Source organism: Mirounga angustirostris, unplaced genomic scaffold (assembly GCF_029215605.1).
Source record: "Mirounga angustirostris isolate CCGP_5_RB_7025 unplaced genomic scaffold, mMirAng1.0.hap1 SCAF_5, whole genome shotgun sequence".
Lineage (NCBI taxonomy): Eukaryota > Metazoa > Chordata > Mammalia > Carnivora > Phocidae > Mirounga > Mirounga angustirostris.
In genome coordinates, this window is record NW_026991713.1 from 148284707 (window position 1) to 148297253 (window position 12547).

A 12547-nucleotide genomic window follows, 5' to 3' on the forward strand; every position below is an offset into this window, starting at 1 on the left:
CAGTAAATAGAAGAAAATTGCAGCCGTAACTAGATCTATCAGAGGCAGCTCTGGGAGGCAGAGAAAGCATGGGACTTGGAGTTTTCAGACCTGGGTTCAAATTCTGCTTCTTCCCTTTCCTCACTCTGTGGCCTTGGCCAAGGCAGCTAACCTACCTGAACCAAAGCAGGGTCTTGAAGATCCTCACAGGGTTGATGTAGGATGGAGCACATTGAAGTTCAGTACAAACGAGGGACTTTTCCAAGGCCAGAGTGCCCCAACCCCTCCTTGTCCCATTTCGAAAGCTCTTCCTGAAAAGAGGCCTCTCCTGTGGGGCAGTGGGCTCGGTGCCCCAGCTGGGGGAAATTCACATTCCTGGTAATTTAAGGAGCTAGTTCTTCTCTTGGACCCAGCTTCTAATCCGTGACTAATGGTGAAGGATTTCTCAGGTGGAAAAACAGAGGCCTGGAGAATAGTATTGGATGGGATTAGATTGTGAATTTATTTTGCAGAGTGGACTTTTAACTAGTACCAGGAAAGAACAGCCTTGGGGGCGTGGGGGACGTGGGGAACAGGCTGCCTCACCTTCAGACAGGTGGCTTTTGGCTTCATGTATTTTGTGCTGCTCACGTGTGTGACCTGGACTTCTCTATGTCTCTTTCCCCTAACCCTCACTAGGGAGGAGAACGCCCGAAGATCAGCCTGCCAGTTTCTCTCTATCTCCTGTCGCAGGTATGGTTCATCATTTGCCCGCTTCCCCAACCACATTTGGGGGTCCTTTGGAGGACCAGGCCACATCGCCCTGTCTTCCTTCTGCGGGATCCCCCATCTTGAAGTAAAACAACAATAAAAGGAAGGGGAGGGTCTCTATTTTTCAGACACGGAGTAGAGGGGCTGGTATCTTGTTCATGGTAGTGGGTAGAAATTGAAAGAAAAATGAGAAGTAAATCAAACCTGGCACTTATGTGCTTGGTTTTTACCATGGGGACTGAGGTTTTCAAACAACCAAGGAGTGTTCTAAATACTGTGGAAATGTGGACGGCATGGGTCCTATTCACGGCATTTTGAAATAAGCCCCAAACTGCAGGACCCACTGTGTGTGTGTATGTCCCTGCAGCAGCCTTGGTTTAACAAACTTCGACTAATGAGGCTATTTTTAAAGACTTTTGTCGTGGTTGTAGTTCCCAGATCACCTTCTGGAAGGTATCTTGTAGGAGCCTCCATTCCCAGATTTGTGTCTTGAGCCAGTTTGTCTGCCTCCCCCTCCTTAAACAAGTGTGTTTCCTTCTCGTAATTATGTAATATTTACAAGAAGGGAAAAACTCCATGGTGACCCAGTTACATAACTTTAAAAATATTTTTTATTACAAGCAGTCCAGACTTTCAGTCCATCTCATTAGACTGTCAAGTAGTCAAACGTTTGACCAGAGTTCTGTTCCCACTTCTGCAGTGGCGTAGGTATTTATTGGCTTTGCCGAGAGAACCAAGGCCTTCTGCCCTTGGTCCCTGGGCCATTTGGAGATTGAGGCAGGGCTGAGAAGAGTTGCAGACCCGGCCTCCCCTGGTGGCTAAGCCAGTCGGGGTCCACACGCAGCCTGCTCCTTTCTCCCCCCTCAGAGTCTTGTCCTGGGGGCTTTGTTTGCCCGGAGCTCTGCACCAGTTCCCACTCCTTCTGAATGCCCCTCTGTGCAATGGAGCTCCGTGCAAACCCCAGCCTCTCCTGGCACCCTTTTCTGCCACCTCATTACAAATCTGCCCGAGCCTCCTGCTTGGGATTCTGGGAGTCTGGCAGGACCTGAGCAGCCAGATGCTCAGCCACAGGAATCCCGTGGAAAGCACGCCCAGGACCCTGTAGCTGTTGGAGCATTGCATGGGCAGTCTCCTCTCAGGAGCATGGGGTCAGACCACGCCCTTTCTCTGAGAACCCCTTTGCTCCTGTTTTCTTAGAGAAGGACTAGCAGCTCAAGCACCAAATAACTTGTCTCAGTATCTCACAAAAAGCATAGCATGCGATTTGGCATCCTCAGCTGGAGCCACAGGGCCCATCCTCCCCTGCGTTGTCAATTAGCTTTTTCATATTGATGCCCAAAATGTGTGAAAACCTCGAATCAGGTAGAAATCTCGTATCTTTTGTTCCTCCGTCAAAGCACCCTTACAAATTATGTAATGAGCACAGCTATAAAACCTAAGAAAATTCATGTTAACGATGCTAATTTAGTGTGACCGGGGATGCTGTCGTTCTAGAAATCTCCCTCTTACTCCCGTCCCCCATGCACCAGGTCCCATTGCCTGGATGCAGGAGTATTTCAGTGTCTGGCTCAGCTTCTTCTTCTTCTTTTTTTTTTTTTTTTTAACAATGTTTATGTTTTTAATAAATTTTTTAAGTTAAAAAGTTCAACAGGTGAAAACCAAGTTTCCTTTCTACTTTTGCATTGCCTGATTTCTGTCCCCAGAGACAAGTATAGTTACAGGGTTTTCCTGTGCCCTTCCAGAGACGTTGCCTGCAGAGGGTTCTTAACTGGGGGTGATTTTGCCCCCACCCCCTCCGCCGGGATGTTTGGCAACATCTGGAGACATGTTTGTTTGGGTAGAGGCCAGAGATGCTGCCAAACATCCCACAATGCACAGACACCCCCCCCCCCCCCGCAATAAGGAATTATGGCCGCATAATAATGCCAGGGTTTAGAAATCCTGTTCCATGTGTATGTAAGCAAATGCAAATGTGCACACACACCCTTTTTCTGTATAAATGGTGGGTGTGTCCCAAGCTGTGCTACACCACTGGCATCGTCTTTATATTTTATTTTATTTTTATTTTTTTTAAAGATTTTATTTATTTATTTGAGAGAGCGAGAATGAGAGAGAGAGCACATGAGGGGGGGAGGGTCAGAGGGAGAAGCAGACTCCCCGCCGAGCAGGGAGCCCGATGCGGGACTCGATCCCAGGACCCTGGGATCATGATCTGAGCTGAAGGCAGTTGCTTAACCAACTGAGCCACCCAGGCACCCCTCGTCTTTATATTTTAAAACAAAGTAGCAGGTGTGTCTGAGCCAGCTTCGCAGAGGCAGCTTTGAATACCCTGATTCCCAAAGCTGTTCTTTTGAGCATTGGGCAACAGGGTGGGGTAGCAGGGCCATCCCAGACAGCGCAGCGCCTTCTGATTTTGCATGCTGGTACAACTAGGCCCGACTCTGGCTCGTGTGGCCTTCCTTCCCCACAGCGTCCACACCTCCCATCACTGCCATGAAATCTTGGTGTGCTGAAACCCACCGCAGGGGTCAGAGCTCATTCCAGCGATGGAATCTCTGGGTAGCCAACCCTCTGCCAAGTCCTTGATTGGAACAAGACTCGCCGGCCCCTTCTTCCCGTCTAACTGAAATGCTGGGCCTGTGCCTTCCAGTCTTAGTATAATCAAATTTGACACTAAAATGCCTGTGGAGAGGAAGGAGTGTGCTGGTTTGGCTGCTGCTTTCCCACGTTGTTCCACATCAGCCGGATTTGGCTTCCCCCAGCCATGAGGGACAGTCTTGCTTTAATGCACTTCCTTCCGCTGGGGAGCAGCCAGCCAAATAGGCAACAGTCTGAATGAAGGAGGGGCCGACCCTGGATGGAGAGCGGCATCACTGGCTTCTCCTAAATGGGACCCATTCTTTGGATTTTGCTTCATGGGGAATGCTGCTCAACACAGGGCCTAAGTAGCCCAACCTAGTTGTTTCTGATCCAGAAAGGGAGAGGTGGAGAGATTGCAGCCTTTAATGCAAATCCGATGTCTTCTTTCTCACCAGGTCTTCCTAATTATACATCACGCACCCCTGGTGAACTCGTTAGCTGAAGTCATTCTGAATGGTGATCTTTCTGAGATGTACGCTAAGACCGAACAGGATGTTCAGAGAAGTTGTGTAAGTCATTAGTGTTGGGACTGTTCCTAGACCTTGATAAGAAGCCGCTGCTCAGTTTGCTCATGTGTGTGTTTCTCTAAAACCAGAAACCGCAACATTCTACCTCTATAGCAATGATGATGTGTAAGCTGGTCTGGGATTCAAGGAACCTAATCAGAGTCTTGAAATGTGTACCCAGGAAAACCTGGGTTGGGTACTGAGTGGATCTGATTGATCGTATGTTATTGAACAGGAAATTGTACTGCTCTGGGCCCCAGGTTATGTATCTGTGAGACACTGTTACTGGGACGGAATGAGAGAATACTTATCTAAGGCACAAATACCTACAGAGGCTGGACAGAGAACATCTATGCATGATGTGGACCCCCATGAGAGAGTAGTAGGGAAGGGTGGGGACTGTGGCAAATTGGAGAGCATATGCATCCTTTGTCAGTTCTGCAGGAATATGGATGCAGTAGTTCCTGGTTTCCTCATATTTCCAGAGAAGCTGGAAATCTCCATTTGGATGCAAACACTCCCGAGTTTTAAACGATGACCCAGCTGTGGCCTAAACAGAGCACATCTGTGGTTTGTGCATGTTTGTGCATTTTGCACTCTGCTAAGGGAAGACTCCCGAGACTGGTGTTATGATTTCTTCCCAGGTTTTCCCAGCTTGGCCCCTGTGTCTCTTGCCTGTCTTCCCTCCTACCATCCTGCTCCTGTGTCCTGAACTCCAGGCTTCCTTGGTACCGGTCCAGCTTGCTTTTTCCCCAGCATGCTCTGTGTTTCTGCCTTTGTCCCTGTGACTTCACCGTACCTGCACCCGGGAAGGCCCTTGCCCCAGGTTCCCTCTGCTTGCAGCAGCTTTAAGCAGCTCTGGCGGGCACCTTGTCTCCTCGTATCTGTTGCAGCTTGGGCTTGGCATATGTATCTGAGATGAGCACAGTGTTTCACACAGAGGCTGTTTGGGGAGCACTCTGTCTCTGCAACCGGTTTCTCAGGCAATAGGCACAAAGGCAACAGGGCTAGGTTTGCCCTTGGGCAGTCGACTCTGTTGCCATACCTGAGCTAGCAGGTGGGTGGAGTGTGATCCTGTAGTGCGAAAGGCCAAGACCGCCCGGAATGCAGTGACAGGAGTCCCTGCCCTGCTGGTTTTTCTGGTGTATGGTGGCTTGGCTGGGCCATTTGGCTGTTGAAGGGAGTCATAGAGCCTCTGAAAAGGTTCCCAGAAACTTTCTGGCCTTGTTGGTGGTGGCATTAGTTCAGCTGAGTTGAATGGGGCCCTTTCATGGCCTCTGTCTGGCCTATCCCTTCTTTGATTCATTCAACAAGTGTTTATTAAGCCCTTTCTTTAGATCAGGCACTGTGCTAACTCTGCGGATATACAAAATCCTAAATAGTCTGTCTTGTTGGAGCTTTATAGTCCAGTAGGAGAGACTGATGTTGATCAAATAGACAAACAAATGTACTATCGCAAGTCTTAGAAGTGCTCTAAAGGGAAGGAGTAGCTTTTGGCGAGAGGATGTAACCTAGAGGCGACAGGGTGACGAATACTGAACCGGGAAGGACTCCCCTCGGGGCCCATGCCAGGACACCATAGATGAGCACACGTGGAACTGACTTCGTGTTTATGGAGCTGGAGACATTTCTCTGCAACTTTCTTAAACTCTGTCTTGCTGACTGAATGCAAGCAGTGGTGTGCTGACTCCACAGAACCCATGGGGCCTTCCAGTCCGAGCTGCTGAGGCCCGCCAGCTCCCTTCACGCACATTGTTTCACCCCATTTAGAAAACAGGGAGAGCAGGTCCAACTCCGGAGGGCTGTTGGTGAGGATGGGAGGGAAATATATTGAAAGTGTCCATCAGGTATGTGAGGGGTCCAGTCCAGCCCTCAGAGCTGTTTGGTTTGGTCTTCCAAGTATTTAAAAGAAAATTTTATGGATGACCAACTTTAACATTTAGGAAGTTCCACATAAAACTCCAGATTTCGGGATTGCGTTGAACAGTCAGCAGGTCTGGTCCCCATTATACACATGTTTCCGAGCAGCAAGCTTCTCCGAGGCGGCCCCCACCATCAGACGGGGCATGTGTTTGCCATTGGATGTGCTCCCTCCCCACGCAGCCTCTACAGACCCATACGGCATTTACGTTAATAGCAAGCTGGGATGTGCTGAGACCCTTTGGACTTTCTTTGGTCACTGCTCAGGCTTTGTCCCAGAAGGTCTTCCTGTAAGACATTCAGTGCCAAAGTTTGACTTGGTATTCCGAGAGATGAACGCAGAGATCTTTGGGGTGCTGGGGTTTGCAGGTTTTTTCATTGTGATTGATAGGCATGCAGTTGTGAGAAATAATCATACCCCTTGCCCTGGTCATCCTCCAGTGGTTACATCTTACAAAACTCTAGTACAGTGTCACAGCAGGATACTGGCCTCAACGCTTGGGGTTTGCAATTTGAGCAAAAGCAAATTGCACAAAGTTCCTGGCGACCGCTCAGCTTGGGATACCCACTTTGGTCGAACCCTGTAATGAGAGGGAGCATTAGGAGATCTGTTCTTTCTCCTGCTGGCCTCCTTTTGGGATGAAGTTCCTGCCTCCATTGTGATAGACACACAACTGCTCGTTGTAGTGGATGCCTGAACCAAAAATGAGATTGTTTTGAGTGTGGAAGGAATTGCCAGCCCAAGTGAAAGTGTCAGCTTTCTCCTTCCGGGTATCGCCTTTCCCTGGGTGCAGAATCGAACTTTGTTGTGTTCGGATGACTGCACTTGAAACTTGGGCAGAGTGGAGGTGAACCCCATTTATGACTTGCTTGACAGTAGTCCTGGTCAGATTCACCTTCCTTCCCTCTGAGCAAGAACGGTCTCCTATTGTTTCCTGCCTAACTCGGATGTGGTTTGATCATGCTTGTTTTAAGTTTCTTGATCTTTTTTAACCTACTTTCTCCTTCCCGTAATTTGTAGATAAGTTACTGGTATTGCTTCATTTTTACCAGCAGACCTTTCACAAAACCAAACCAAAATTGAAGAGAGAGAAGCAGAGGGAAGAGCAGAGTTATTTGGAAAGTCTGTAATTTAGGGTTAAATTTAAAACACATCAGCATGGTTAGGTAAATGTCTAATTGAAATTCATCTGTGCATTAAAATCATATGGTTCCTGCTAAGGGCCAGTTCTTGCTATAATTCTAATGCAGAGCAGATCCTGTTTCTTGTTGAGGGAAATAGAGTAAGAGAACACTAATCCTGAAATTGCTAACGTCTCGTTATTTTTTGCAACATGAACATATAGATGACATTATGGGATAGGCATCGTTACCTACAGGTGCTTTTTTTTTTTTTTTTTAAGGGTCTGTTTTCATCCTCCGCTTCTGTGGAGTAGTTTCCTTTGTTTTGCATTCATTCAGTCCGTTTCCGCAGCAGAGACGCAGTGGTGCATAGTAAAGACGCGACCCCTGGCCTCTTTGGATTTCCCATGCCCCGTTAGTGGAGGGGGCCTCGTCCGAGAGACGCTGACATTACCTGTGCCATCTTGGGTTTGCCAGAGATGCTCAGGGGCACTCATTGCAGGAATGAGCAACTCGAAGCGTGAACTGGGGGTCGGGTCACAAGGGCTCTTGTGATGTTCTTAGTGACTTTCAAAACAGAAATAGCTTCAGAGCCTGACTCTCACGTGCCACCTTCTTTTTGCTCCGTGGCAGGCTTTGGGGGAGGAGTGTTAGGGCGGATTGCTTTTGGTCCTGTTCTGCGTCCCACCTATGGGACAGTCTAGTGGAGTGGACTCTGGAGTCAGGCTGCTCAGGGCCCCCAAATCCTGGCTCCTGGTCCCACTGCGTATGTCCCAGGGCAAGTTAGTCCACTCTCCAGGCCTCTGTTTCCTCTCTTCTCCAATTAGAATAATAGGCATGGGTCTGCAGAGAGGATTACATGCAGGGTAAAGTGCTTCTCCTAAAGCTTAGTGCACATCAAGACCTAAATATTAGATGTTATCATTACAATGATCTTAGTTTCTGAAGCCACACAACAACCCCCGAGTCCCCTACGTGGGACCTTCCTTCTTGGGATGATTAAGGTAGAGGCACGCTGAGAGCACCCCTTAGGGAGATGCCTTATGACTAGAGGCACTGAGGGCCGGGTGTTAGCAACAACGATGACAATTACAGCACTATTTGTTAAGTGTTGCCTTTTCTTGGCAGTGGGCTGAGCTCTGTGCATTTCTGGCCCTGCAACTTAGCCAGCCCCAGATTCGATCTCTGGAAAGTGCAAAGGCTTAACCAGCTTAGGTGTGTTCCTGCCGTTGGCTGGCTGTGAATTCAGAATGGGGACTGAGAATCCTGGGTGCAGAATAGGCTCGTTTGTCCCCAAACGAGGATGTCGACCACCCCTCTGTAGGCACCAGTTCAGCCAGTTGGAATGGTCTCCAGATGATTCTGGGAGGATCCCAAAGAGTGCGTGAGTGCACACCTAAAATGTTGGCAGCCAGTTCTCGGCATGACACCCATCTTTCCTGGGAGCTGGGTCTGCTGCTAGCAGAGCACTCTTCGGGTCGTAGCATGTGGAGCTGGCAGCTGAGAACCTAGCAGCCTGACTCCTCTGCTTCCATGCTTGCAGAAGCAGAGCACTAGTCATTGGCTTGGGTCCCCTGGTCACTGCTGCAGGGCTGTCATTGCAAACCAGGCTTGAATCAGACGGCAGCCAAGCCTCCTGCGCAGTGAATGCATCACGCAGAGTAGACCCCTTTGCAGCCCGAATGACAGTTACCCTGAATCTCTCAGTGACCCTGACCTTACCTGAGATCCCTGGCTAATCAGTGCGGCTTCTGAAGCACACGTGTTCTTCTTCCTGAAAGTGGTAAGAGGCTTCTGGGAGAGGGCTGATGGTGCACACCGAAGGGAAAAATAGACCACTATAAATCAAGGGCCTTAATTTGGCACAGGTACAAACATTCCCACAAAAGAATGCGAGCTCATTGTGTATTCTCCCTTTCTTGCGGGGCCATTGTGGTCTCTCCCGTAATCCCTGAATGGAATGGTAGCTCCCGTCACCACTGTCGCCTGCAGAACTAGTGAGTGCAGAGGTGCTGATTCACGCGTAAGAGGATGTGACAGAATCAAAGAGAATCCAGAGTGCGGCACCTTCCACTTACCAAGTAGGGTGCTATTGTGGATGAGAGACCTCTTAGAAACAGTCACCTCTTCCTTTCTCCTATGCAGGTGGGGCTGGACAATGGACGGAAGTCCCATAGCGTGGAGGCTCACTGGGGGATAGCCTTTAGCCAGCACTGCGGGAGATTGCACCTGAGGGCCAGGGAGGCCGGTCCTGGTTCAGTGGGCCCGAGAAGGGCCAGGCGTTCTTGGAATGGCCATATATTGGAAGAGCCAACAGGGCAAAGCAGCGTGGGCAAGGTGGGGGTGAGGTGGGGGTGGAGAAGATTCGTGGATTGGACCCTAGATGGCTTTTCTGCACTTGCTGGGCAGCATGACACAGACCCGGCTGGGGTGTCCCCAAGGCTGGAGACTGCTTGCCCCGTGGTGTGAGGTATTATCCTCCCCTCCATCCTCCCCCCCCCGCCAGTGCTGAATGGGGACTGTCCCTAGTCTGCATTGAGCCATTGGTCAATTCTTCCAGGTTTCTGTGAAAAGTTGGAAAATCGGGAGTGGGGACAGAAAAATGAGGCACCCACTTCTTCCGGCGTCTCTGTCCAGGGACTTGGTTAGTTTTTATCAGCCGCCTGGCCCCTGTGGGCATTTGAGTTTTTTAACGGGACTCTGGGTTTCTTGAAGCCGGGTCAGCATTACTTATTCATCTATTTAACAAATAATTATTGGACAGGTACCACACACTGTTCTAGGCACCATAGTGCAGCAGGGAACAAAACAAAGACCCCAGACCTCCCAGAGCTTCTAGGAGCTTCAGAGAGAGAGGAGCAACGAAATTATTAGTAAACATTGTAGTGTGTTAAACGCGATTAGTGCTTTAGAAAAGCAACAGTAGTAAAGCAGGGAAGGGAGAGGGGGCAGCGCTAAGAGGCTTGAGTGGGGTGCAGTTCTCCATAGAGTGGCCAGGGTAGGGCTCATTAGGAAGATGACAATTGAGCATAGATGTGAAGGAAGTGAGCGAGTGAGTCATGTAGATTTCTGCAGGAAGAGCACTTTGGCCAGAAAGAACAGTCAGTGCAAAGGCCCTGAGGCAGGAATGTGCCTAGTGTGTCAGAGGAACAGGAAGGAGCAGCTCGGCAGGGCAGAGTGTAGTAGGGTGAGGTCAGGGAGGGAACAAGCCTCTGAGGCATGTGGTGCTTTGGAAGCCATTGGGAGGTTCTGGAGCTTAGATCTGGAGGAATGGGAACATCGTAACCTTTGTGTCCCGGGTGTTTAGCATGGCTCTTGCAGTAAACATCAGTTGTCTTGAAATAACAAATCTCCATGAGGGAATTGAGTGCCTTGTGTGTAACGAGCCAGAGAGATCCAGTCTTGGCCCGTGCTGGAATCCTCCAGCCGGGAAACTTGGTTTTGCTCAGGGTGCTTTGTCTGACGGGAGGCTGGGGGGCTGCGCACGGTTGAGAAAAGAGCCACTCCGTTCACTTCCCTCCTTGAAGCTCCAGCGGTTTAATGACTATGGGCCAGGAGGGGAGTGGTGTGAATCAACTCACTGCCCAACTGAAGACCACAAGCGAGGTGGGTGGGCATAACTCAAATCCCAGTCGGTGGGGTTTCCCCAGTGAGTTCAGAGTTCCTGGCTGTCCTGAGATTGAGTGCCCACTGACCACTTGCTGTGATGCTCATAACCTTACCCCAGGGGACCCTGCTGGAAACCTCCAGCTTCGTGAACAGAGAGAAGGGAAAAGAACGCTACAGGGCTTTATTGGCTCACACGGTATTGCCCTGGTCCCACTACCATGATGGGTCATTCCCCAGTAAAAGCAGCGCCCCTTTCTTCAGCACTTCCTGTGTGCCAGGCTGGCTGGCTTGCTCACCCCTCTTTCCCCTCCCACATGTGTTTCTGGAGCACCCACACATTCCAGGCAGGTGCTGTGCTGGCCTTGGGATACAGGATGAACGAGACAGACGAGGTCCCTGTCCTGACATTCTGGTAGGCGGAAATAGACAGTAAATAAGCATGTCAATGCAGATTGAAGATTTGGATCTGGGAAGAAACAGAAACTAGCTTTGGGAGATGAAGGTGAGGGAAGACCTCTTGGAGGAGGTGGCCTTGTTGGATTGGAGGACTAAAGGATGAAGAGCTGAGTTGGGGGTCATGAGGGCAGAGGGCGGGTTGTGATGGGCAAGGCGTGGAAAATGGTGAATCAGAGACCTTGGTGGGGATGAGCTGGCTGGCTAGGATCAGAACAGGGGCCGCTATGCAAGAAATACTGGGTCAGTGGGAGAGGGAGCGTTTCTCATCTTGTTCATCTCCTTTGACCTCTCCTTCTAGGCTCCTGATAACCCAGAGAGTGTGGTGGTATTATTGTCACATTCTGTGCATGAGCTAGCCGACACCCCCAGAGCTTAGGTGATCCTCCTGTCCTCCCCCAGCACCAGGGGATTGCAGTCATCCAGCCCCAGACCCCCATGCTGCTTCTGTTTTGTGCCCTCCGTCACTGTCTGCAGTGACAGTCACTCCCAGTTGAGCATGACATGTGGGCTTCTGGGTCAAATGTTTGGGGTAACAGGGAGTTCCTAGTATCCCACAGCTACTTCTTTCTGGAAAATAAGTTACAGTAAAACACTTCCTGAAGAAATACCCCACAAGTGTTTGGTGTGTTGTCGTTTACTGAAAGAGTGTATTTTATTTTGCATGAGCCTTGAACGCACCTCTTCCATCCTAAGTATCTTGCAATTAATTTCTCCCCCAGCACTCATTAGCTTTTGGTTGAATGCCAGGCACAACACTGAAGGGACAGACCAGGCAGCACTAGGCGTTGAGGGGGACAGAAATGATATGGCCTGGGGATGCGATGAGGCTGGCCTTGCATGGGTCTGGCAGGGCCCCAGAGCTTGCTTTCTAGGCGGTCCCACCCCTGTCTTGCTGTTACCTGCTGCTTCTCACACAGGCACAGTGCCCGGTGTGCGTGCAGTGCGAGTCCTCGGAGCTCTGAGATCATTGTGGTGCCAGATCGATGGGCATCTCTCTGGTTTTTGCCTCTGCAGCTCTAACACTCCCTGCTAATTGGCCAGTTCATGGAGAAGAATGCCACACTCCTCTCATTAACGGAAGTGGCCCGTTAGCTCTTCACGTTTCCCCCAGTGGGTTTTATTTCCCCCCTTACGTTTGGCAGCATTGTCCCGTTGCCTCACGGAGGTGGCTGCAGTTGTGCGTTCTGGACAGGCATGGGCCTCAGTTCAGCAGCCCCGTGTTACTCAGGGTTCGGCATGGGGCGTGCGCCCCTGGGGATCGGCCTGGTGCTTATGCTCTCTGATGTTTGCTTGCTGATCCCCGCCTTCTGGAATGAGAAGAGGCTCACTCTGCAGCGGTTATCAGCTGAGCTTCCCTTCACGGCTGGTTGCAAAGCCACCTGCTGCTGGTTATGGTTGGTGCAGGCCTGGGTCACTGGGACCCCCTGTGACATTCGGAGCCCTGTGTATATGAGACAAAATGGGGAATAATTACACATTGTCGGTGGCTGTCACGATGGTCAGGTCAGGAGGTGAGTGGTATGCCAGCCACCCCTGAGCTTCTGCGGCGCGGGCCCACCTGCTGC

The 12547-nt window shown here is 50.3% G+C and overlaps 1 protein-coding gene across 15 annotated transcripts in view; it reads left to right on the forward strand.

The window, feature by feature from the left end:
- CLEC16A (C-type lectin domain containing 16A) overlaps positions 1–12547 on the forward strand; it is a 203776-nt gene that overhangs the window by 30176 nt on the left and 161053 nt on the right. For all 15 annotated transcript variants that reach the window (XM_064592545.1, XM_054507507.2, XM_064592547.1 and 12 more), the window contains exons 8-9: positions 658–711; positions 3765–3878. In XM_064592545.1, the coding sequence (XP_064448615.1) occupies positions 658–711; positions 3765–3878 (168 nt within the window). The remainder of the gene's footprint in view (positions 1–657; positions 712–3764; positions 3879–12547) is intronic.